Source organism: Cydia pomonella, chromosome 4, assembly GCF_033807575.1.
Source record: "Cydia pomonella isolate Wapato2018A chromosome 4, ilCydPomo1, whole genome shotgun sequence".
Taxonomy (NCBI): Eukaryota; Metazoa; Arthropoda; class Insecta; order Lepidoptera; family Tortricidae; genus Cydia; species Cydia pomonella.
The window spans coordinates 17,853,584-17,881,391 of NC_084706.1; the positions used below are offsets into that span (position 1 = coordinate 17,853,584).

The 27,808-nt window shown below is 38.1% G+C and overlaps 1 protein-coding gene across 2 annotated transcripts; it reads left to right on the forward strand.

Annotated features, from left to right (window-relative positions):
* The first annotated feature begins 25 nt into the window (after positions 1 to 25).
* On the forward strand, positions 26 to 27,808 carry LOC133517206 (uncharacterized). Of its 2 annotated transcripts, none has more exons than XM_061850411.1 (11): positions 26 to 167; positions 846 to 1,025; positions 1,675 to 1,795; positions 2,776 to 2,964; positions 3,793 to 3,941; positions 4,157 to 4,329; positions 5,140 to 5,279; positions 9,341 to 9,515; positions 18,320 to 18,427; positions 24,951 to 25,068; positions 26,817 to 27,808. In XM_061850411.1, exons 2-11 carry the CDS (start codon positions 886 to 888, stop codon positions 27,124 to 27,126), a joined length of 1,623 nt encoding a protein of 540 aa, XP_061706395.1. In that variant the 5' UTR covers positions 26 to 167; positions 846 to 885; the 3' UTR covers positions 27,127 to 27,808. The 2 variants fall into 2 exon arrangements, with proteins under 2 accessions (XP_061706395.1, XP_061706396.1); XM_061850412.1 differs by having other exon boundaries at positions 83 to 167; positions 849 to 1,025.

Consider the following 27,808-nt stretch of genomic DNA (forward strand, 5'->3'; position numbering starts at 1 on the left):
GCACATATACATGTATTTTATTCTCTTTGGTTGTCACTATGGCAACGGATTATTATTGGACATAATATTTGTAAATAAAATCAATTGAATAGAGAATAAATAATTTTCCGTGATTAATTAGCAGAATACAACGTTGAAAAGAACATTTAATATTAAGAAATTCGACGGTAAGGATATTTAAGGCAGATTCATAATTATTGCAGTCGCTGTTTTATGACCTACTAATGAAGAATCTTTTGGTCTCTGGCTAGTGTATGTACGGGACATGTAATATCTATATATCTACCAGACAGACTGAGGTCGTGCCCGGTGGAGGAACGAAGTTGAAATCTGTAGCTCCCAGGCACGCCTTCCCCCAATAATGTACATTACAGGGGGACGATAGATGTACCCAGGGGCACACATACAATCATGCATTCTAGCAATAAATATCTGTTCTATGCTAACTTCAGTCGGGTAATAATTTAAGAAGTTATTACGTGTAGGGTAATTGCGCTAGTTTCCGCCCAGCTCTAGTTTTTGTCCACTTGAGGTAATATAAATATAAACCTACCTTGCAACACATATATAGACTTATAGCAAACCTTAATGTCTAAGCTCATCAACTCTTCAACTCATCAACATAAAAAAGATGTTTCCGAATTAAAAATGAAATATATTATTCGCTTCTCCGTCAAGTGTATAAAAATTAGAGTCTGGACGGAAACTTGAGCAATAACCCTATCCTTTCGCCAGATGCTTTCTTGCTGCTAAGGGGGGACAGGAAACAATATATACCTTTATTATGTTCCTCTCAGCAAAAAGTGTCCTGAAAAATGATAATGTAACACCTTTACTTTTTTTAGAAGGTTTATGGAGTAGTCTTCAGTTATTTGGCCAGTAAAGATGCCTGGCCACGAAGCGCCTTCTGTAGAACTTGGCAGCGCTCCCCAGACGCCAAGTGTCGGGCCATCGCCCTCGCCTTCTGAAATATCAAGCACAAGTACTCCCGAGCCACAAAATTTGCGACCGACACCTTTGTTTAGGTACCATTTATTAAATTGTATCTGCCCGCGACTTCACCGACGTGTAAGTTGTTAAACTGACCCCAATCCACTCCTTTAGTAATCTTCGTACTACAGTGCAAACCCCATTGCACCCTAACCTTGTTATGGATTATATGGAATTTGTATGATTTCGCAGGCCGGGGCTGTTAGAATTTGTCCCCTTTCGCGGGCTCGAGGGCCGGCGAGAGCCCTGCCTTTAGAGCAGTATTTCCCAAACTATGGGTCGCGCCCCATTGGTGGGTCGCGAACGAATATGGAGTGGGCCCTGATACTACTATACTTATAGGGAACCTGACCGTTACTAATAATATATTATGTAAAAATGTTTCACAATGGGTCATTAATCAAGTTGTTCGATAGTAAATCCATTCCTTGAATCTTAATGAGGATATATAGTTTGGCCCAGGACTGTCTCATTTCAAACATCGATAGAATCATATTGTCTTTGACTTACGCTATCACTAATGCTAGCACCCAAAAGAAAGGGTAGAGTATAGTTTTCCTGCTTCTGACTGACAAGTTGTGTTTACCAGACTATACTCGTAGTTACTAGGATTTAATTTCACTCACAGTGAAACTACCTACGAGTATATTGGTATATTAGTCACTATAAAAACATATACATCAGGGCGCTGGCTATGCCGCCTCCCGAGCCCGAGCAGCCACCGGGGCAAGACGAGCTGGAGCGCCGCCTGCCCGGCTACAGGCGCATCGTGATACCGCGGGATCTCACGCTCATCGAGCTATTGGTGAGGGTGTCTACACAGAAAATATATCTTATCAGCCGCCGGAGATGGAGCACCACCTGTCCGGCCACAAGAGCATCGTATCTTATTCTAAAGGGCCCTCCACACTCGTGTGCGAAGCGAGGCGCGAAGCCGCGAACGCGAGTGCGGAGGGCCCTCGCGTCGATTTCGCAGATTGTTCACGCCTTCGCGCCTTATTCCCCGTTTTTTGTCGGTATTTGGCCCGCGTCAAAGCAGACGCGAAGCGCGAACTTGCAAGACTCCACACTCGCGTCGGTTAATCTGAACTGTCATAACCTTCTATGGCGGCTACTTGGTTATATTGGGTGCGAACTTGATCAACCAAAAATCAATTTCACAGTTCCCAGTTTGAATCAGTGCGTTGCCGCAAACTAAATCCGATCTGCGCCATCTTCGCTCGCCGTGAACTTGTGCGAGTGTGGAGTCTACGTCAACGTCGCGGTATGTTCGCTCCGCGAAGTCGCGCCGCGATTCACGCGCATAGTCTGGAGGGGGCTTAATACAGGACCAAAGCAATAGATTACCGACTTATTTATTATATAATAGCGTAGGTATACATCTTACTAACAGCAACTTCCTGGAGAAATAATATAAGTAAACGACCCCAAGCGAGAGCCCTTACCTTACGATTTCTATTAGCATCGTTATTTCTCCAAGTTACTAAACTAATTTAGCATGTAAATGTAAGGATTAGCCATATGTCAAAACTTTAGGCCTTAAGTTACTAGCTTTCTAATTCTGCATGGCGGGTTCATGTTCTTGAGAGTGAAAGTGTATCTATTCTCTCATTATGATTTCAACAATTGAGTTATCTAACGTCAGTAGTTTCAAATGTCGCCTGTGAAGCAGAAGCTTTTCAAACCACACTTCTGCTTCACAGGCGACAAAGCGATACAAAGCTCACAAGAATCGACTTTGCCCCAGCAGCTTTCTTTATTGCTCTAAAATTTATGTTCGACCAGAAACAATCGAGTGGCGCTCAAACTGACGAGGAAGTTCTCCGCATCCGCGAGGCGAAGCTGCGCGTGATCGCGGAGCAGGTCGGGCTGCGGCGGCTCCCGGTGCTGGCGCCGAGGCTGCGCGAGCTCACGCTTGACGGCAGCGCCGTCGCGACATTGCGCGACCTTGGCATCGGACTTGCGCGTTTAAAGGTTCTGTGAAGCTGTCCGATTCAATGGGCCTACCGCTAACGTCAAAAATCGTAATTTCGATATCCGCTTCTCTACCTATATCACTAAAATAAGCGAAAGCGTTAGGTAGTTTCCCACTAACCCGGGGTTAACCGGTTAATGGCAGTGGGTTAACGGTTTAGCGCCACTTGCACCATCCCACTAACCCGGGGATAACCGGTTGAACCGTTAACCCAGTGTCAAATTGTACTGGTAACCGTAGTAACTCCATGTTTAACCGGTTAACCGCTTAGAGTTTAAGCGCTTAGAGTCACACCAAGATAACTTGGCAGCGATTTTGACAGCCTAGATAGTGCAGCAGTTAGTTAGTTAGTTAGATAGTGCTAACTTCTATAAAATTATGACGTTTACGTAACAATTGCACAGGCTAGGGCTCGGCTATCAAAATCGCTGCCAACTTAGCTTCGTCTGACTCTAGCGTAGTGGTTTAGCATTTTATTTACTGAATTGACGAGTCTGAAACGGACAAAGAACTGTAAGCCGACTCTTTAGCGCCTAACTGCACGGTCGGCAACGATTATATACAACCGACCATGTAGGTAGAATCTGTAGAACGTGTGGTTGGCTTCCAAATTTTATTGCGTCCCGACACTCCCGACGAAGTTCTGGATGACCTTGAAACGTCGCCAGGCGTGTCGTGATCAATCATCACTGCGGTACAACAGGGTCCCGCGCAACTATGACTCAACGGTATTAGTAAGGATTTCAAAGTTTTAATGATTTGTGTGAGAAAAATTGCACCAACCCAGTCAAAATAAGTATCCGTTGTTTTTGTAATGTTGTCTTTAGATCCTGAGCATAAATCGCTGCGGTCTGACGAGCCTCGATGGGGTGTGGGGCCTGGGCGCCTTGCGGGAGCTCCACGCCGCCGGTAACCGACTGCGCGACATTCAACTCTTGGCCGGCCTTCAGAAATTGCATACGTTGAATTTAGCAAAGTTAGTAATGTCTAAAAGTATGGTCATGTTATTATTACGTTTATAGGACTAGTATATACGTTTCTAGGATAATATGATTATATGACAGAATTTAGTGGGGGTAACTTGAAATGTATGCGCCTCCAGCAATAGGGCTTGTAATCTAGCTTCAAATTGTAAGGGAAGTCTGTTAATTCACAATCCAAACCTAAATTTTTTCCACATATTTTTCTTAGTAACCCGATAGCAGACTCAAGTCGGCTCTGGACTTTGGGCGTGTGTGATTCCTTGCGCAATTTGACGCTGCGAGGCACCCCGTTGGCGGACGCGGAGGACTATCGCGCGCGGGTCGAGACTGCTCTTCCCAGACTGCAGTACTTAGACGACCGTCCGATGCACGGCGATGAAGGTTAGCCAGAGTTTTTGTGATGCCACTTGATTTTGCGAGGTAGCCCACTAAAGAAAGGAGGCTTACTACGAGGAATTTATACATTGACCCGCCTGTTATTATCTTCTTCGCACGTGCGTAATTATATTGCTGTCCCGCCCATGATGCCGGCGGTCATGACACTGTATGAGAAGCACAGCACTATAATTATGCGCTTGCAATAGAGATAGGAACAGGAAGGTCAATGTACGAAATTCCTCGCAGTAAGCGTCCTTCTCCTTTCTTTATCGGATGCTATCGCGCAAGGATCGAAGCAGCATTTCTCGTTTTGCTTTGCTAGAGTAAAACGGGAGAGCGAGAGAGAGTGATGTAGAGTCTATGTGACATATGATTCGATACACAGAGCGTTAGATTGTAAGAGTTACCTGATAATCTGATGGCAGAGATGAGACTAGATAACATGCCCCGGAAGAGTAGGTTCAGGTGCCGATAGACCTCATAATATTAAGAACTTCTGCCCAAGAAATTGTCCTCGTAGAAGTCGTTATAAATATATATACTACCCCTACCAGGAGAGTATATTTATAACGATGAGATTTATATATCTCGTGCTAAATTGCAACCCCAATGAATCAACCTAGGGAGATGAATTCAGAGCTATACATGCTGTACCTCAACCTATCCTATGTCTTTTTCAGGTTATAAATTATAAACTCTGTGTGTAACGAAATCAGTAGGCCCTTTTTGCGTAATGGAGGAATAAACATTTAATTAAGGTCCAATTATAAAATAGTATGATTCGGTATAAATAATGTACATATATTCTGGCAGAGGATGATCTTGAAACAGAGTTGAAGCCCACGTTGAGTTCGGACTCGGACAGCGAGTGCGAGGTGGACACCACGGCCACTTCCATGACTCCTGACGTGTCGCTGGAGCCGCAACCTGGACCGTCCAATTCACAACTAGAGGTAGGTACATTAATTCAATTATAAGGATCGCTTCTTAGTAAGAACAATTTAAACTTATAAGTATATCTCTTTATTTCATAGGGTTAGTTTTATAAGTAATAGTAAAACCCTTAAACGTGATTCACAGAAAAAGTAATACTACCTATATCATACTTGAGTCTAAACCCCCGCATCTTCGAAATCTCGCCATCGTATTTGTTTACGCGGATATGTCGTCGCCGGGCCGAAAGTCACATCAAACCTGTATTGGGCTGGGCACGAAATCGGAAAAAGTCAAATAAATGAAGCTTCATAGCTATAGTTAATACGAGTATAAATATAATTGTGTAAAAACCATATTAATGTCAACATTCAGGGAATAAAATGGACACTAAGTTTGTATGGAGGAGCGTGTACTTAGGTACCCTTTCTACTTTTAAACTAATTAACTAAAATTCAACCAGAATTAAATGTAAATACTCGTAGGAAAATAAATAAATTTGGCCATGTGATCGACTAGTGTATTTACGTTGTGAACCTTAGTACCCTTCGTTTTTTATGTGAAGACTGATACGATCTGGATTTCTCAAAACTATCCCTAAATATCCTATGTATTTGTAAATATGCCTACGGTATAAAAAATATTAACACTATTGTTTGACAATAAATTTTTTTAGTAAATAAGTATTATATATTTTTTAGAATTTATCTCCTACCGGGCCCTACCGTGACCAGTTACCGTGAACAGTAGTAAGCCCTTTTGTTTGGAATTTAAATCTTATATTTTCCTTTTAATTAATATATCCCTTTCGCTATCCTAGCTAGCTAAAGGAAAATATGTATAAGTAAACATTGTAATCATAAGTAAATATTGCAAAGAATTGTACGTACAAACATACTTTATCTACTGTCACGCCCGGATGAAGACGGGTCTCTAGGCTAAATAATACCCATTTTATTTTATTTTAAATAGGTATTCCTAAGCACTATATAATATTACTCTACCAGCGTTTCGTAACCTAATTTCAGATGAGAAGAAACGCCAAGAAACTCATCTGAATGTACTATTAATGTATGGAATACTGAAAACAATCGTCTATTAAATCATATACCTTTAAACGAGCAATTCTTGTACGAAACGGCTCTAACGATTTCGCTGAAATTTGGTATATGGGGGTTTTTGGGGGTATACAATCTATCTAGATTAGTCTTATGTTTGGGAAAACGCGTGTTTTCGAGTTTTCATGCGTTTTTCTTTCGACGCAGAATATGGTCGCTAATTTCGTGTTGCCGGTCACTGTCCGTCTGGTCCAGCGGGTTAAGACGCGGACTGCTAAACGAATGTTACTGGTCCGAATCTCGCCCGGTGACTAACTTTTTTTTTTTTTTTTATATCAAGTTTATATATAATTTTTTAATTTTTATTGTTTTAGACAAGTTTAATTTAGTAAAAAATGTAGTTAAGATTATCACCTATACACCACCATATTACAATAAATAGTTATAACCGAGCTAAGCTCGGTCGCCCAGGTACTATGACTTTATTTACCCTTTAATACCCTTATTTACCCCAGTTATAGATAAGCTCAATTGTCATATGTCCTCAAATAACTTTGTTCCCCTATCTCACCCAATGTAAAAATGAATAAACCTTAATGTACGATCCTCAGTAACCCATCCATATGCTACTGAAAATAGATTTTAATTTATTTTGTACTTAAAAAAGCGGCCAAGTGCGAGTCGGACTCGTCCATGAAGGGTTCCGTACCATTTATGACGTATTAAAAAAAACTACTTACTACATCTCGTCAATCAAACCAATTTTCGGTGGAAGTTTGCATGGTAATGTATATCATATATTTTTTTTAGTTTTATCATTCTGTTATTTTAGAAGTTACAGGGGGGGGGGGGGGGCACACATTTTACCATTTTGGAAGTGTCTCTCGCGCAAATTATTCAGTTTAGAAAAAAATGATATTAGAAACCTCAATATCATTTGTGAAGACCTATCCATAGATACCCCACACGTATGGGTTTAATGAATAAAAAAAATTATGACGTAGTAAAAAAAAACTTCTTACTAGATCTCGTTCAAACCAATTTTCGGTGGAAGTTTGCATGGTAATGTAATGTACATCATATATTTTTTTTAGTTTTATCATTCTCTTATTTTAGAAGTTACAGGGGGGGGGGGGGGGACACATTTTACCACTTTGGAAGTGTCTCTCGCGCAAATTATTCAGTTTAGAAAAAAATATATTAGAAACCTCAATATCATTTTTGAAGACCTATCCATAGATACCCCACACGTTTGATATGGGTTTGATGAAAAAAAAAAATTGAGTTTCAGTTCTAAGTATGGAGAACCCCCAAAATTTATTGTTTTTTTTTTTCCTATTTTTGTGTGAAAATCTTAATGTGGTTCATAGAATACATCTACTTACCAAGTTTGAACAGTATAGTTCTTATAGTTTCGGAAAAAAGTGGCTGTGACATAATCGGACAGACAGACGGACATGATGAATCCATAAGGGATCCGTTTTTTACCATTTGGCTACGGAACCCTACAAACAGTTAAAACTCTAATGATTTTAGTATTGTATACAACCAAACTAAATGTGAAAGAAAAGAAATAAACCTAACACCCAAATAATGACATTTGACTCTACCCTAACTCTACCCCAAATTCACCTATTCTAATTTCTAATGTGTGTAAAACTAGAGGCAAACCTCTATTTTTACTAGGAGGAGTGTGTGTGTGTGAGAGGGACCCTCATTTAAGCTCTAAAGTCTAAACGTTCGGCCGACAAAACCGAGGTATAGCAAACCCTAGTGTCTGTGTGATTGCCTCCCACCGCTGTTTTGACCGAAGCCTGGGTACAGACCTACAGACGAATAAGGTGCCCTAACCATGTATATAATGTGTATAAATAAATATATTTAACAAGACAACGCTTCTTTAATTACCAACAGATTTCAATGAGCAAGGATTACTCCTAATGGTCCATACGTGAGACCCGGCCTCATTCCCCTCTGTCAGACCTTGAAGAGAACGTATTATAATCGTCACCTATGTTGGTAAAAAGTTTGACGACAGGCCCCTCTCGCGACCTGGACCTAACTCTCTACCGGATTCCCGAGTAAACCTGCTTATCACTGCTAGGTTAGGTGTACTCGGTAGGTTGACCATGCAACCGGACACTGATCTGGCTCTAAAATACAGAAAATCACAAAAATAAGTAAGTATTGACACTAAAATAACAATTGAACAGATTGACAAAGAGCAGCATAGTAGCAACGCAATGTCAAACATTCAATTGTCAAAATAACAACCTTTGTTTTTACGTCTGCGAATAAGCCAAAGAAAGTGACAATCCGACGGTCAAAAATATAATGCCCGTTCTAGCTTAAAACTGCGCTATTTATAACACTCGGCAAACGCACCAGACGTGTTAGACGTTTCTATCGTACTTATCGTATACGTCTGACTAATTTATTACCCTTTAAACTCGAGTACCATTCTTGAGTAGTTTTAAAAATCACTTTTTCTGATTAACGACCCATTACGAAACATGATTTAGTTAAAGTTTTTGTTTGTTGTTTAGGATTTCTCGTGGGAATATTTTGTTTCTGTTCCATTAAACTTATGGAATTAATTTATTAGATATATACATACTATTTACTAGTATATCGATTAATATTGGAACATAATGATTGAGGTTTTTAATTTATGAAAACGATATGGACCGATTATTTGTGCCAATTTTATTATTTTATATGTTAACTAGATCTGCTATTGCGTCTAGTTACAAGCGGGCGTCCGCTATCCCTTAGGGTTTCTTTTTTTAGAAATATAGAAATTGCCCCGGTTTTATTGCTCTTGAGTATATTTTGATTAGCTCTAGAGATCCCGTTTAACAACAGCTCAAGCAAAATTAGCAACCGAGTCACGTACGGTTTTAATCTAAAAAACTTCTAGTTACCTGATACCATCTCTTTCTTCTTTGCATTTCGTTACTTACCTATTATAATGTATTATCATAACACACTAGTAGCTAAGTCATAGACTTTATCTGTCACAGAGCCTAGAAGCTGATGTGGATGTTGTTAGCCCATTGCGTCCCTCCCGTCGAAGACCGGCGACGACCGAGTGTGTGGGAGCGAGACCGCGCGTGCAACTTCCGCCGCGGCCCAGCACCGCGCACTCCACGCGGGAACGAGCGCCGAGCAGGCTACATATGCTGAACACGCTCATGGGTAACACGCTCCTACTGTATATGGTTTAGTTATATATATGATCGGCGACGATCAAGTGTGTGGGAGCGAGACCGCGCGTTCAACTTCCGCCGCGGCCCAGTACCGCGCACTCCACTCGGGAACGAGCGCCGGGCTGTGCTCAGTCATATATTTTATATATAACGTCTATATTTTATCTATTTCGTCGGTGTCATCTAATTCATATTTTTATCTGTGTTGAGGATGCGAGCTTGTGGTGGTTGTTAAAAGTCCAGAAAATACGCCAGAATGTTTATTACACTGTTATATTACATGAATTATGTTAAGTACAAAACTGTTACAATGTTAATGTTAAAATTGTTAGGAATGCATTCGGTCGCGACGGTTCCGAAAAGTGCATTATAACTTGTGCAAGCGGCCGCATCACCAAACTAAACTGGGTCGCGGGACTCGCGGGCGCCTGTCACGTGTTCACGTGTTCGGTGCATGTGTACTGAACATCTTGCCGACAAGGGCAAAAGATAGAAATTACAATAGAAATTTAAATTGTAAAAATCATAAAATGGAAGTATATCAATAAAACGTGTACAAATGTATAAAATTACAAATAAAAATGTAAAAAACTAATTTCGAAGCGCTATCTCTATTTTGTATCTGAAACTAGCTATGTATGTGTGCGTGCACATCTACATAAGCATCCGTACGTGTAGGTACTTTCGTAGTACATAATATTAGATCTACTTGGGCGGTTTTCAAGTTAATTTTTTGTTTGATTTCTTGTAACTTTCATAGTTTTTTTGTTTACAAGATATGAAACAAAATATTAACTTGTGAGCCACCCAAGTAGACCTAATATTATGTAGAAAAGTTTGAAGAGAATGGAACCCAATAAAAAGACATACTTTATAGTAATGCAAGTATATAATATGGTATCCAAGATAGTAATAGTTAGTTTGAAATTGTTCTTCTCTTTTCCTTTGTTCATAATTCATATTTGTGCACAAAGCTGCATTAGCTTCGTCTTCTCTGACTGGTGTCTCAGTCTGACTTAGAACTCTTTCATGTGAGCATAATTAACTGACTTGCCTAGTTCTCAACTGGATTCAAGATATTCCAGAGGTAAAGTAAGGACAGGTAAAGTGCACATTAGGAGAATTCCTGATAATTTCGTCTCGCTCACTAGCTCCGTAAATAATTACCTCCAGATATTATAAACACGAGTAGTGATGTCGTGGTTCGGGTCCTTCTTGTACTAATGAATTTCAGGCATAGGATGTATGTCTTGTCTACGCATGTACCTCCATAGATGCACTCTATATCGTCTAAATTAGTGGAATCAAATTGCACAAATCTTGGCAGAGTGTTATTGGATATGTTTGTCGTAAAAAAAAAAATCATCGCTTGTTTTCATCGCTGCATGAGCGCTAAGAAGTATGGTATTTTCTTCTTACCTTCCAAAATATCTAAACCTCCCGAGGTTTAGATATTTACGAAGGTAAGAGGATAACACCAACTAAGAATACAACACCATTTCCTACATTATTTTCCCTGAATGGCAATTTTTGGGCTGCATTTGGTGAGCTACTACCCCCTACCCTATTTATGTATAGTCACGTCTGAAAATATATTTATAGATATTTTCAGACGTGACCGTACCTACACTTTGTCCACGTATAATTTCTTGCAAACAATTTGACCAGTATAGCAAGACCCCTTACAGATAACTTTTGGGTCTTCTAGCTTCATAACCCCTTGGTGGATCCTGTTGATGTAAGGACTTAAAAACATAATGCCCTCAATAACACGTTTACCCAACTTCAAACTAGCCTTAGGTAGGTATCTTAATAATAATGTTACGTTGCATAAAATAAATGTGAAGTTCGGATTTAGACTGCACCAGCATTACTGCTGCAGTATTGCAGCGTGACATTACTGCAAGAAATGACAAATTTAATATGAATTTCTCGATAAATCTTTTTTTTTATGCATTTACTGCAGTAATGCAGTCGACTGCAGTAGTATTGCAGCGTAATAATATTGATACTCAAGCAAGGGAAAGATTCCAAAATTGAACCACGAGCGTAGCGAGTGCTTCGAGGAGTTGGACCTTGACCGTTGCGAGGGTTTCAAGGCACGAGGGTTAAACAAACTTTGCCTCCGATTGAAACACAAAATTTTTGACTTGACCACACCAACGCGAGGAAATACTAACTATGAAATACCAAAAAACAATCTAACCAAATAAAATCCAAATAAACGTAATTATAAAATTATCATTTAAAAGTCAATTCTATCAGCTAACAAGGAACCAACTCAAAATTTGCATCTGATTACATTGTCCCCATGTGGATGAAATGCAACTTTCTCATTCGTTTTTGAACAATCAAATAGGGCCTTTACCAGTTGGCGTGGTGAAAACATAATATATGTATGTATGTGTTTGCAATAACGTTTACGAGTTGTTAATAAAGTCAGTACGCTGTTTGTTCATAAGTCATAACTCACAACTGGTTTTGGAATTTGTACAATTTTTTGTTAGCTATCCCCATGAGGATAAACAATTCTTGGTATATTAAGTATGTGAAATTACAAAAGTGCGTAATATTGGCGTCAACAACGACATCAAGAGTTCAACTAGTTCAAGCCCCAAGTCATATGTCAAAATAACACATCTCGTCTATTTTAACTGGTAGTACGGTCAAATTAACTCAAATTTCACTAAAGTCAGGAACTAATTCTAAGGACTAATAAAATCACTACGGATTGTTTTGTATGGGCTAAAAATCGAACTTTATACAATCGTTACTAAATTCACCCCCCCGGAAAGGGGTGAAATCGGCTGAAAATAATGTAATGGTTATAACTAAGAAGAGAAAAAAGATGTACTCGGTGTAATTTGGCGTACGTTTAACAACACTTATATCTAAATTCGCACGTGTTATTTATGTTAATTTAAGCTACGGAACAGGTAAAAAAAAAACAACATTAAAAAAAAATCTATTTTGGTTTATTAGGTCTGGGGAAAGTAATGTACTCGGTGCAAATTGAGTAAATAATTAGAAAAAATATCTAAATCCAATGTCAAATTCGCACCATGGTGCGACACCCGGAAAGTAGTTTTTCATGTTTTACTGTCGTTGTACTTCGGGGGAAATTTTAATACTATTGGAAATTGATGCAATCATATTCATTTGATTTTGTTTACATTCGCACCCCATAAAAAATTGGCATTTTTATACGGAACATGCAGTTTTGTAATCAAGTACCAAAACGTAGAGCAATAAATACACAGAAGCGACAAGCGCGTGATTAGTGGCAAGAGAAGGAACGCGTGTAGATGCACCGACGAAGCACGGCTCTTGAGGCACGAGTAGTGGCATGTACTGCAAAAATAGTAGGGTTTATGAGTATGCAGACAGACAAGTCAACAAATTAAATACAGGTACGCTCAATGTTTGTTAAATTCGAAAAATCGCGTTTTTCCATATACTTACGAAAACGTTAGACTACTTAGTTCACTCAATGATTGTTTAAAACAATAGTTCCGTTTTAATGCCAGAAGAAAGATTTGTGCTCGTTGCCCGTCAAAAGTGTCAAACAAACTGTCTCGGAACAATCGCTGCGCGTAAGGTTTGAGATCCGGATATCCGAAATATCCGGATATCGGGTCATAAGATCCGGATATTACGGATCCGTTAAATATGGTTATTGACCTATAACCGGAACAATTTTCTAATGAAATTTATGAATAATTTCATACCATTTTGTCATTGAAATATAGTATTTTCATATATTTAATCAATTCAAATACTAACAGCACATCAATTTTGATAGGTACATCATGTCACACAGTAACTTTATACAATGAATGCGAATGTTGCTTAATGCAAACATTAGATCATTGGATATCTTGATGACTTGGGGCTATAGGCTCAAAACAAAAGCAACCTGAAGGCCAAGGCTAGGATAGTAGAGTAGGAAGGAGAGAAAATTGGTCTGATAATCAACCACTAGAATATCTCCAAATGAATAGGGCTAAGATGGTCGGCTCTTTATCATTTGTCATGAAGGGCATAGTGACAAGTGATAAAAATAGAACCATGCTGCCACCGCAGATCGAAAAGAAAAGACCTACCTAAAGTAATCGGGAAGAGGAGATAGATGTTCGAATCCAAAATGCCCTAAGATGCTCAGCAGCGCTTCGCCGAGTTCTAGTGTCCAAGCTGATCAGTAGACTGTCCATGATTCAAGTCTATAAGACAATAATTAAATTTTGATGAATGACATCGGTAAGTATTACACTTGGACTCTGAATCAGAAAAAAAAGAACAAGTTCTTAGTGAAGAAGACGAAATTCTGGCGGAATATTCTGGGACCCATCAGAGATGAAGATAGAGAAGATGAAAGCGTAGGAAAAATAGCGAGCTAGAGTAGCCCTAAAACGCCCTCGGAGTATCCAACTAGCGTGGAGTGGTGCAGAATAGAGCAGAGTGACGTTGTTCTTGTATCAAAGGCCAAGATTCTTTTTGGGTCACTGATCCAGTGAAGTAAGTATTGCTTTCATAGTTAGTATTTCATGACGAATGAACACGAGGTGAGGCATTGGATGTATTTCCAACTATGCACCAGCTAATCCAGATATAAACCCCCCTTATTAAGTACGGTTTTAGAGATAACATTATGTTAGCTATTATAGTAATCAAGTAATCATTTAAAATTAGTTGGGGTGATATCATTGTATTAAAACATAGTTAAAAACGTTATTTCTTTGTTATCTAAATCAGTTTATTCGGATATTTATTTTGGTGGATATTCGAATAATTAGAATATCACAATATTCTAATTGCAAACCCTACATATAACTTCCCAGTAGGGACACAAATAGGTAATGTAAATACTGCGAGGGGGATCTTGTTTAGGAAAAACCAGAGCGATCGAGTATATTCCTTCAACAAGATGCTCTCCTACAGCATATAAAAAGGGCTTAACAGACCCACATTGGGACCAATTTACCTGAATAGAGACCCACAAATGCTAGATTCTTGCAACTAGGCTTGGCGAAAGAAAAATGATGGACCAGCGTACACCTCTGCAAGGAGCTATTGTCTTGCAAGTGCAAAGAACGCTGTACAGGGTGTGGGGGAGTAAAACACGGATTTAAATACACTATGCTTTGCGCATGCGAAGGTGCATGCTCTGGGACAAAATAATACGTAAAAAAATAAATATTTTTGTTTAATTAGTGTGTAACTTTAATTAGCTAGATCCGGAGTAAATTACAATAAAACGATCTCAGTATTCTTAATTTTGATAATAATACTTTTATCGAAAATATTTTAAGTTACCTTTATCTTAAACATCATTTGCCTTGCAAATTGTATTGAAACAGCCATCCGACTCTTGGTGGTGTCATCCGGTATGGAACAAAAATAGTGTAATTTGCTTGTTTATAAACCGATTTTCAAAATTTTAATGGAATTTTATAGCTTATTAATGTAGCATTCATATCTTGATACAATTTCTTCCTGTAAAGTTACTAGTAAAGTTGATGAAAACAAAAAACGGATTTTTTTTCGGGAAAATTTAAATAAAACTTAAAATTTCTCGCAAACTATGGTATTTACAAGGTCAAATGTATAAACAATATTGTAGCGCATTTAATTTTGCTTTTTATGACACCCTACACAAGCTTACATGTGATATACTTGCTGTGGTATACGCAATATTCTGAACACGGCACCGGCCATTTTGATGACGTCATAACTGGTGACTTAACCACGTTAGAAACTGTCTCCCGATGGTTTTTTAGTCAGAATAACATGCTTAACAACATACTAAAATATGATGCTGGTTTCATCAAAGGCACCTTTTGGGCCCTATATGACCATAAGGGAAGCGACTTCATACCTACTCGTATATCATTTTTTTATACAATCAAACACATTTGAATAAGTAGTCGATAAAGCAGTCAAACACCGATAGATTATTAATATGTTGTAACATGACATCACTATTTTTGATCTCACATAGACAATTTACGCACAAACTTGCATTTCATTTTTGGTCGCACTTTTGAAGTTTGACAGTCGTTCTTGATATCCTATTTCTATGTATCCGGATCCGAAAAATTGTCGGATATTGCAAACCCTAGCTGCGCGCTGCGCTATCTCCCCGCCCCGCGCGCCCCGCGCCGCGTGCTGTCAACCACCTTCGCTTGCAGTTCGTTGCGATTAATTCTATTTACTTTTTGACAAACTTCCGGTAAAAAAAATCTATTTTTTATTTAGTGCAAATGTAGTGTCTTTAGATAAGTACCGTTTTTAAAAAATTTCACGTCTCTTTTAATTTCCCCCGAAGCACAATGTACAAAATAATTAAAAATACATGTTCCATAATTTGCCCAGGCGTGCAAAGTTAACTGAATGTTTATAATGCTTTAAAAAGCTTAACTTGAGATTGCACCAACCGACTGACTTATCCTCAAGCCGCAATCGAAAAAAAAAAATTTTTTAGGGTATCATACATTGCACATCTTTTTAATTAAGATATACTATGCACCAAGGTGTTCTCTATACACTACTTAGCTTGAACCTAATAGCTTTTAATTTACTCCAAAATTACGGCACTTTATAGTTTATACCTAAAATTTAACGGTCTTCCGTACATAATAGAAACGGTGCAACTCGGGGGAAACAATCTAGTTGCGCCATCTAACAAATCCAAAAAAAGCACGACTACACGACTTACTTCCATACTTTTTCTTAACTTGACTATACTATGGGTGTTTTTAAGGCTCTATGCAAAACAATCTTTTTTTCCTGTATCCGCCGCCTAAAAGCATATAATTTGAGTTACGCTCTCATTTTAAACTAAAGTAAATATGGGTAAGTGTGACATACTTTTGTAAAAGTTAACTTTGAACTAATAAATCAAGACCATAAAGTTAGATTTCGAACTGTGCCCTAAGGTACAATATTATAAGGTTCAACTTTAGCTGAAAACAATGTGTTTTATGTTAGTTTGATGATTTATAGATGGTATTTAAGATCTTTAATGAAAGTAGAGTCAGAGTCACACTTCCCCAGCAAAATGAGGTGTGACTAAATTGTTAGTGCACGTTAGACAACAGTCTTTAATATTAAAATGCAATAACAATGATACGTAACGATGATAATTTATTAATTTTGATCTATACTATATACTTCTGATATGATCTATAAAATATAATCCGGGGTAACTGTGGCATATACAGCTCCAAGTTTTTGACCCCAGCTTGTATGTTCCAAGCTGGGGTCAAAAACCTTTTTTAAGTAAAAAATACACGTTAAAGAAAAAAATATTTAGTAGAGCTTTGAAAAAATAATTTGTCAAAACAAAAATTACCTTCTCTATTTAGTAAAATAAATAAATATTATAGGGACATTCTTACACAAATTGACTAAGTCCCACGGTAAGCCAAGAAAGCTTGTGTTGTGGGTACTCAGACAACGATATATATAATATACAAATACTTAAATACATAGAAAATGCCTATGACTCAGGAACAAATATCAGTGCTCATCACACAAATAAATGCCCTTACCAGGATTCGAACTCAGGACCATCGGCTTCGTAGGCAAAATAAATAGGTACCTACATGTCGTCGCGGTACCTTCGGACTAAAAACACCCTTCTATTCTATAGCGCTGTGGCGTTCGTTGTCTAAGCCGGCATACCGGTGAGATAAAAAAATAAGGTAGGTACGTAAATTAATAAGTCCACGCAGACGAAGTCGCGGGCAAATCTTAGTCATTGATAATACAAGAAATAATCGTTTACGATCTCTGATACGGGGCAAGTGTAACACACAGTCACACTTGCCTCAAGTGAGATAGACATACTTTCCCAGTCACTCATTTTTTAGGCTACGTTTTTAAATGCACATTACTTAATTCCTTATTTCCCCTTATTTAAAAGAAATTTTAAAATTTACTTGAAGATTTTTATTTTAGTATTTACCTATTCACAATAAACGGATTTGACGATTATGCTTCGAATTTTATAAAGATAAATGCTTCGTGTGAGCTGCAACTCGTAAACAATTGTGAGATACTTCTCGTAATACATTTGATTGGATCGTTTATTTACTCATGACAACAGATAATAGCAGTATCAATATCTCAATTAGTTAAAGTAATATGAAAGTCAGTTACACTTGCCTCGTAGCTACACTTATCCATACTTACTGACCTTACTTAAGTTTTCTTTTAAGCGGATGTTACGTAAGCATTTGCTAAAACAAGAGTTCGAATAATATCCATCATTATTATACTTATAGTATGTATTCTATAAATATATGGTTGTGTATATATTGTTATTATTTATTTATGTAGTTTATAAGTATGGTTTGTTTTTTTCTTATTTATTCAATATATTTCTTTCTCTGCACCAATTCTAGGTATTTCTGTTTGGGCCTATGATTGACTGGTAGAAAATGCCATTTGGCATTAACGCAGCGGCTTACGTAAGCGAATAACTCGCGAATGCGACGCGGCGCGGCGCGGGGGCCCAACGGCATTCGCGTTCACAACGAGATCGCCCACGTAGGACAATTCCGTAGGTACCAAAGGATTGAATTCACCCGCGCCGCTTCACGTTCGCGAGTTATTCGCTCACGTAAGCCGCGGCGTTAGTCCGCCATTTGTACATTGTTGTATATATTCTGTGCAATAAAGTTTAAATAAATAAATTTGAACATTGTACGGAATTCCTCGTGCTAAGCATCCTTTCTTTAGTCTTGAATAAGGTAAAATCTTAAGGTAAATAAGTGTTATTTTTTGGTACAGATGAGGAGTGGCGCAACAGTGGCAGCAGATTGACTTCGCAGCACCCAGTGTGCGGTAACATAGCGAGAGCCTTGCGGCGCCCGCAGACGGCTCAGCAGACGCATTTGGGTAAGTGAGCAACCCATGGGCCAGAGGGCCTAACACGAACTCCTAAGCTTGCGAATTGCGGGCATCTTTCTCTTTAACTCCAATTAAGGCGCAAAGAGAGATGCCCGCAATTTGCGAACTTCGGTACAACTTGTTCAAACCAAACCAAGATATGGTTTGACTCTAACGTTTTTCCCGAACGTCAGTACGTTCAACAATCAGTTGATAATATGTTGGCGCAGATTCTGTGTATTACCTACAGAACTAAGTACCTACACGTTTACCTGCCATAAGTCGATCATACGTATTATCTATTGCTAATGTAATATAACGTAAAATTAGTTGTTTAAGAGTGCAGTTTGTTCAGATAGGGAAATTAGTAAAGTACACATTTTAGTAGGTATAACAGAATGTGAACGCTACGCATGACTAGGTTCGCCCAAGTTCACTAGCTTGTAGATAATTATGTTAGTGGAAGCCGTAAGAGCCCAATTTCGAAAAAAAACCGCAAATTGATGTACAGTTTAGCCATTCGGCACACGCATACCAGAAGTAAAACAAAAATTTTGACCCACAGTTTCTAAAAAAAAAATCCCTTAGGAGGGGAGTGCCGAGTCCTTTATTTTTTTGTATGTGATTTTTTTTTCAGTAACCTATCGTGTGTGGTATCTTATGAAAGGGCTTTCTGAGGCGATTCTAAAAATATACCACTTCATTACATTTTAACCATTTTTTAAATTAAAACAAAAATAATTTTCATAAACATACCAAGTTTGGGCTCCTCCCGATACGATATGGCTGATTTGTTTTTTGTACAATATACCACAAATGATACGGGATATCCTCATATTTAACCCCAATCAAGCAATCGATAGGTTTCTGAAAAAAAAAAGAAAATTGACATAAGGTGACTGTGGGCAAGACCGGCATACTTTATTTATTTTTTACGTCGGAGTATTCTAGCTCCGTTAATTATTCACCTACGTGACCGCTTGTAATCAAATACGATGAAGAATTTCATAAATAATAGTTAAGCTATAGTGACAGACTATTTTAATCATGAATTAAGCAAAGACAATAGTATTTTTTAAAATTCGGCGAGTAGACGGACTTCCCGTGTAGTTTAAGGTTAGTCCGTCTTGTAACGATATCAGCCATACTATGGGTGCTTAAATGTTCGTATTCGAATACCTTACAAAGAATGAAACAAGACAATGAAAAGTGTACTCTAAACTTGTTAATATAGGGCTTAGATCCGAAATTAACACAATTTTTCATATTTAATATATTACGTAAATGGGGTGGTAAACCTTTTTTTGGAAAATACTTATACGTCGCATTATCACTTCGAGTTCCATACACGTAATGACTTGTTTAGGCAGGTTGCTCTGAAGTTCGTTGTCACAGCGCCATCTGTTCCAGAGTGAGGGAACTAGCGCGAAAAACTGACTTATAAACTCGACGCTAAACCGGCAAACGCTTTCATATTTAAAAGTTATAACGTGTTGACGGACTTGCCTTGTAGACGGTCTTGCCCACAGTGACCTTACAAAAAAATATGGGGCCTCGGCACTCGGAAATTATTTCCCTCCGGCCGTTCTGGCAACTAGTTGTTGAAAAATAAGAAATAATCTTGTTACGCAACTAGTTGCCCAAAAAGTAAATTTATTCCTGAACCACAACTACCGTAGATGACAGTGGAGTTTCGCAACCAGTTGTCGAAAAGGAATTAAATGTCTTTGTTTACAACTGGTCACCAAATAAGACTTTCTCATTTCACAGCTATATATATATATATTATTGATAAAAAAATAACATGTTTGACTTATTGCTTTAAGAAGTGAGTTGTCATTGTCGCTTCGTATAACAGTAATTGAAATTAAACAAAACAGAGCAAAATGTCGAGCTTCGAAACATCAAAGAAACTCTTGCAGACGCCAGAGATCGAAGGGGAGTGTATATTTCCATGCTTCAGAATCTTGAATGCTTCCGAACAGACTTCAGACCGGTACCCAACATACTGAGGATAAATTTCTTGTGCAAGCTCAATTTTTTTATTTCACCATGATTTTATTCTTGCAAATTCTTATTCAAATAATGATTTTATTCTTGAATTCCCAACACTGTATGCAAGTACTTTTATATGTACGTTTGTTTTTGAAGCCTTGGAAACTAGCCACATTTTCTCTAACTGTCTGAGCTCTATTCTTCGTTGGTAACTGGATATCAAACAGGAATAGATATTCTTTTTGGGCAACTAGTGGCCTAACACGGTGATATATTCTTTTTTGACAACTGGTTACGAAACTTGGTTGCCAAAACGGCCGGAGGGAATTATTTTAGGAACTGCGGGTCAATATTTTTGTTTTGACTTCTAGTATGCGTGTGCCAAATGGTTAAACTGTACATCGATTTGCTATTTTTTTTCGGCGTACACCTTACACTATGTCGATGTAATTGTAAAATCTAGTGTAGACTACATTGATACTTTAATTTCAACGTTGTAAACTGAGGTTCTGGACTATAACCGTGAAAATTTCGATTTTCAATTGTTCGTCAATTAAGGGCATTTTTCTCTGTCACTCTAATCATCTTAGTGAGAGTAAAAGAGAAAGATCTTCGCAATTTGCGAATTTCGGTTTTCGCGGTAGGCCTCCTTTGCCCGATCACGATTGACAGTCGAACTAGCGCTATTCGCTGCGTGCAAACCGGGTGGTGGTATAATAATCAAAATTTAACTTTCTGCCTCTCTTTCGTTCTTGCATAAGCGATAGAGAGGCAGATACAGAAATGTTTTTTATTGATCGCGGTAGAGCCTCTGAGCGGCATGAGCTGTTAGATGTCATAGGTTTTGGAGTAAACATTGATTGGGTTCCCCGCGGTTTACATCGATTTTTGACTAGTTTTGAGTCGTTACTCCTACATTTGCACTATAGATAGAATTCTAAGACAAACGGCTATCGGTTCTTTAATCTTTTATCTCCATTCTGGTCTGCCGGATTTTGAAAGAAATGAACACTTATTTTTTTGTGTTTTTTTTAATAAGTATATTCTTTACACATTTTCTAATAAAACACTTTTTTCGTTACTCGATTGCTGTGAAGGATTTTACATGTATGAAAACTACACATTTTGGTTCGTCTTTGACGTCCCTAAAAATTGGTCAGAGATTTTAATTTTAAACTAATGAATACAAAAGTTATGGCCAGTAAACATGTATTTTAGCCTAAAATTGTTCAACTTTGATGCCAGCTATATCTCGAAGACTGAAATTTGAAGTAAATATGCTTACAGCCGTTGCTGTTAATATGATAAGCTACAAAAGACATTAGAAAACTAAGGGATTCAGATAGAAGGTCATTGGCGTTAGGGACCCCCTTAAAGATAAATATGATCCTAACAAAATGAGTTGTTGCGAATTGTACAAACATTGATACACACAACAAGAATAGTGACTGCAAAAACTACAAATTTCCAAAAATATAGTAAAAGTAAGAAAAACGAAATACTTAAGTGGATAATTGCCGTAAGAAGAAAAGAGTTAGTCACCGAACCTGCTAAAAAATGGACAAGCAAGTTCATTTTTAACTGAAAACAACAATGTTAAAGTACGAGCCCCAATGCATTTTAGTTCGTCTAGTCACACTTTAAAGTACAATTACTGATTTCAAAAACTGGTATTTAACCCAGGTTGACTTTGATGATTAATCAAATACGTTACACACATTTACCCCTTATTCATAAACGTGTACTAAAGTTACGATGCCGCTAATAATCATTTATCCCTTTCCATCGTACCAATACGTCGGAAAAGGACAAACGATTATTAGCGGCATCGTAACTTTAGTACAGGTTTATGAATAAGGGAGAAAGTCACTAAAACCAGTTTAATCTTGCGTTGTACAAAGTGTAATAATGTTATTTAATTTAATATAATTATGTCATAAAATTAACATCTCACGTCACGTTTCACGATGGACCCAGTTTTAAATATATATGTTTTAAAATGTGTTCAAAACGCGAAAGTTTTAAACGATATATCTCACGTCTTATTTTATATGTGAGACAAAACAGGTCGTCTAATATTTAATTTATAATATGAAGTGATGAATCCAAATTTGAAGTCGCAATTGGCAATGAACGAACTGAATACATTCGAGAAAACGAATGCATTTTACAGTCTTAAGCTCAAGATCAAGCTTCTACCATCTATGATGATTTGGGGCTGCATGTCGTCACAGGTTGTAGGCTGTCTGAAATATATAGATGGAGCCGTCAATGCACAAGAAATACAAAAGCATCTTGCTAGAGAGTTTTTTGCCGTGTATTTCGACGTTAGAACATAGAAATGCATTTACCTAAATTAATAAATAAAATAAAATAGCCATTTATTTCGACCTTATTAAATTATTATATTTTTGTCAGGTTAAGTTTGTCAAATAATGCATTTACCTACTTCTCATCAAAACTGCAATTTTTACTTGATTATAAATTTATAATTTTTTCGAAAAAACAGTTATTATCGGTTATTTTTCGGGCATAACCGTAACCGAAACCGGTTATGAAATTTGGCCGGTTATTGCATTCCCTAATGGGCCCGTTCAAAGATTACTTCAGCTGTCTATACAATGCTCAAACTTTCCTCAGAATATGCCTTGTCTACCATTAATAACTATTTGATAAGATGTTTAGTAAACACCCCTATAATGGAACAGGCACCAGTAATGGGATGGCATAGACAAATCCCGTAAAACAAGTATTTACCATCAGTTTTTAATCGCTGGCAATCTTTTACCATAAACAAGAGCCAAAGAGCTGCTTAAGTTGAATTTTTCGTTGATATTTGTTAGTTTGATAATTAATGGCGACATACATCCCATGACTGGAGCAAAAAACCGTAGTTTTAATTGGTTAATAATATTGAGACCAATTGCAGTAGCTTTCATTAAATACACAAAAAACATAAAGGACGAATTCGACATTCAACTTTTAAAGCATAAAGCGGTAGAAATTTTACAGATTACTCTTAAATGTCCCATGATTGGTGCCGTTAACCATTGCCATAAACCAGTGCCCTTATCTAAAATACCTAATTTACCTGTAATTATTCTTATTACAAAAGCTAATGAAAATGTATTAACACTATACCTACAGCTTGAAGCAATTAGTAGTGTAATTAAGATAAGATAATAACTTATGTGTCTACTGTCTACGAGTTATCTTACATCAAGTCGTGTGGACGCAAAAATGAAATTGGCTGGCCGATCCCACTTGATTGGATTGTGAGACTATGGCCGATCAAATGGAGGTGCGGACGAAAGATTTTCGACATTAATACGGGCACGACGATACGACGTTTGGGGGAATTTTTAAATCGGAGCGCTCAAATACCACCATAAATCTAAAATTGGTGATTAAATTGTGTAAGTTGTGTATGTGGACGTTAGGTGAGACTGACGCCAATTTTTTTTCTGACAACTCTTATTCTAAAAGTTACAGGGGGGGGGGACACATTTTACCACTTTGGAAGTGTCTCTCGGGCAAACTATTCAGTTCAGAAAAAAATTATATTAGAAATCTCAATATTATTTTTGAAGACCTATCCCACACGTATGAGTTTGATAAAAAAAAATTGAGTTTCAGTTCTAATTAAGTATGGGGAACCCCAATATTTAGTTTTTTTTTCTATTTTTGTGTGAATATTTTAATGCGGTTCACAGAATACATCTACTTACCAAGTTTCAACAGTATAGTTCTTATAGTTTCGGAAAAAAGTGGCTGTGACCTACGGACGGACAGACAGACAGACATGACGAATCCATAAAGGTTCCGTTTTTTGACATTTGGCTACGGAACCCTAAAAACCACTGAATAACGCTGTCATAAACTGATACATGTAAAGCCTCTCCTCTCCTTATGTCCTTCTATTAAAAATATGTGATTGCATTTAATTTACTATATTGTCGTTGTATTGTATGTCTTGCATAATACGAGTTTTTCTTAACATTCTGGAAGGCAGAATTGAAAAGCCGAGAGAAAATGTTTGTAATGAGTGAAAAATAATGCATCGTATGAGCAATATATCAAAAGACTGGCTCAGGAAAGAAAGGATTGGCAATTCCTCAATCGACAAGAGCAAAGTTCTTAAGTTATGATGATGATGAATACGACTTTTAATATGTTACGCAAAGTCAGTTGACGAAAGATTAGAAAATATATGTGAAATAAAAAACGCGTTCGTCACGTTATGATGTCGATTAAATTTACACTAGGGGTACAGATCTATGTTACTTTTTTAAAATTTAGTTTGTTGGTATAACAACTAGCCGACACATGATGTAAAAAAGGTGACTCATGCGCTAATTGCAGTTGAAGATTGAGAAGTTGGTAGGGTCGGACCAAGCCAAGTCTGCACGAACTTGCTATGGGAAAGTCAAGACAATTCAATTTTCTATGAAAATATTAAGTTTATAGCTTTCCACAATCTGTCGCGTCAAAGTTGGTGCTCTACTGCAATGAATTTATACATAATTGAATTTTTCAGAAGAAGAAGAGAAGCTGTTAGTGAGTGAGAGTGTTGAAAACGCGATGCGCGCTGTCGCGAAGGAGATACCCCGCGCACCTTGCGTGGAGGATTGGGCTCAGTTCAGGAAACTTACCGGGTTAGTTTTGCACTAATATTGTTCATATTTTATAATCCTTTATGATACCCTCTGATACCCGTCCTGACCAGAATGCAAGTAGTAAAAGTAGCATGGTTCTTCACCTTTCACCGATAAGGGACCTCTTGACAAGGCCAGGGAACACCGACTGTGTCTGTGGGCGTGTTCTGTTTATAAATTCGTTGAAGACTTCAGGTGCCCGCAATTAACACAATACACATTACGCATACTTTGCGGAAATAAAGCGGTTAGGCACGTATTTTTTACTTGTTCATTTTACAGCTGACGGTCTTTCCACCGCGATACAACCGGCTAACGAAATAAGCTCCTGGCCTGGCTGGAATAACTACGGCGTTGATAGAATAGAACTTAGCGGGGCGGGGGGAGCGGCGTAATTCTGTGGTTCATCACGCACACAAGTAAAGGCAGCATCGACAATATACGACGTACGCTGGGACAAACACTAACATGTTTAATATATACTTAGGACTATTGTAAATACCACTTGGGGACAAGTTTTAACAAAGGAATTTTTTTTTGACCCTATTAACCCATTACTGCCTATTGTACCAACTTGGGTACACCTGGGTTACGGCATTTGATTCGATTTTGTACTGTAATTCTACCTATTAACAGCATTCGAAAAATGGTGGGTCCCCAAAAGTGGGCGTGGGCATAAATACGAGTATAATGACATAATGAGACATGAAAGTCTAGAGCCTATCACGAAGGTCACCGATGACAGGATTGACAGGTACTTAACTCGATTTCTCAACGTTATGTCATGACGCCACCTGCAAACAAATTTCTATGCAGGTGGGTCACTTAACTCTGCAGCTTACTGTACTATTTACACGTGGACTGGTAGTTTTTTCTTACTGTTTAAACGGTTTCTCCCATTGCTTAACTCTTGGACTGAGTGAACAAAGATGAGTAAACATGGATGTGCGTGTTTGAGTTAGTTGTTTACTTTAAAAATAATGAATTTATGAATAGGCGTCACAATATTATAACCGTGAGACAATTTGGAACAAAACAAGTTGTAAGATTTTTGTCCAAATATTCTTTTCCATAGCAATAGATAGTATAGGTGGAAATAGAGCTTTCTATCTCCTACTTACCTAAAATCGATTGGTCTAATTACCATAATAGATACCTACACTAATAACCCTAAGGCCCTCAGCACACAGCGTAAGCGTATCTTATAAACATTACGAGTACGAGACGCGTAGAGTCAAACCAAGATAGGTGGGCAGCGATTTTGGCAGCCTAGACAGTGCAAGTTTTATTTTAAAAGTCAAACTTCTACGAAATTATGACGTTTACTTAACACTTCCACAGGCTGGGTTATCATTATCAAAATCGTTGCAGACGTATCTTGGCCTGACTCTGAGTTCTGGGCACCAATCGTTTTATAAGTGATACCTATCTTACTCGTATTAGTTGAAATCATGTTGTCGCTGGCGTCAGTTACCTTCGATCTACGATCTTATTTTCTCGCCAGGTGAAGATTTTTTATTGTTTGATTATGTCAGAAGTTTTGTTTTTTAGACGTGTATTACGTATAGGCGCCTTAGAAATTTCATACGCTACGCCGACGCTTCGTGTGCGGACTTGTTTGAAGTTGTTCATGCTCGTTGCGCTCTCGTTCTACGCGCGTATTACGATACGCTTACGCCTCTCTTACGCTTACGCCGTGTGCTGAGGGCCTAACTGCCATCATTTACTTACTCATTTTTATTTCTTAGCATCGACATCGAGTTCGACTTTGAAGCACGACCACAAGGGGATGCTAGCACCGCGTTGGATCGTCTGGAACAAATAGAAAAAGAGACGTTGGAAAGGCTGCAAGAGGAGGCTTTGAAGGAGACGTGTAGTTCAAATATACCGTCCACGTCGGCCGGGAGGTTCGACTTGCGAGCTCCGAGCGAATGTGACGCGTGGAGCGGCTCGGGGGACTCCATCCGGGAGCCCCGCGGCCCCAGGTCGGACCCGAGGCTCGAGGTCGACGTGCTGTTTAATAATATTATTGCTATGGGTATTGAATCGCAACACTAATTAGATATACAATAGAGGGATTTGAGAATGACAACTTTCATTATGCCACGGCTTGAATAGCGAATCTAATGTCACATGTACAGTCAGCTGCAAAAATATGTTTCGAGAGAATCGTCTCATAAATATGGTACTACGCTCTTATATATTACACTGGAATAAGATGCAATGGGACATATTTTTGAGTAAGATGTGTGCACCCATATTTTTACACTTGACTGTATGATATAGAAGTTGGTAGTTATTTGTAAAAACACTAAAAACCTCAGTCCGCGTAGCCAATATGTGCCTATCGTTGACGCTCCGTGGCGAACGAAACGCAACTGTCACAGTCGCACTAATTTGGAAGAGCGATAGAGAGAGATGACTACGCTACGCTACGGAGCGTTAACGATTGTAACGTTGGCTACGCGGCCAGTAATTCCACTTATTGAATTGACGCTACGACGTGTCACGTTATTTAAATAAACGGAGTAGATTAGGGAATTGTTATAATTAATTCTAAAGGTTGATTCTCGATGTTAAGGTGGTTCGATTAGGTTACCCAAAGCTTAAACCTCACTAGATGGCGCCACAATTGCAAATTTTGAGTTTTAATTTTTTTGTGGAGTAGTCTTGGTATTTCTATACTGTAAATTATGTTTAGCGCACTCATTAAATAAATATTGAACTATTACAACAAACA

Bases quoted from the DNA above. Each gene is read 5' to 3' on its own strand.
- LOC133517206 (XM_061850411.1), top strand. From the start codon at position 886: ATGCCTGGCCACGAAGCGCCTTCTGTAGAACTTGGCAGCGCTCCCCAG. The intron at 2,965-3,792 runs GTTCTGTGAAGC...TGTTGTCTTTAG, and splicing joins TCGGACTTGCGCGTTTAAAG to ATCCTGAGCATAAATCGCTG. The intron at 3,942-4,156 runs GTTAGTAATGTC...TATTTTTCTTAG, and splicing joins CATACGTTGAATTTAGCAAA to TAACCCGATAGCAGACTCAA.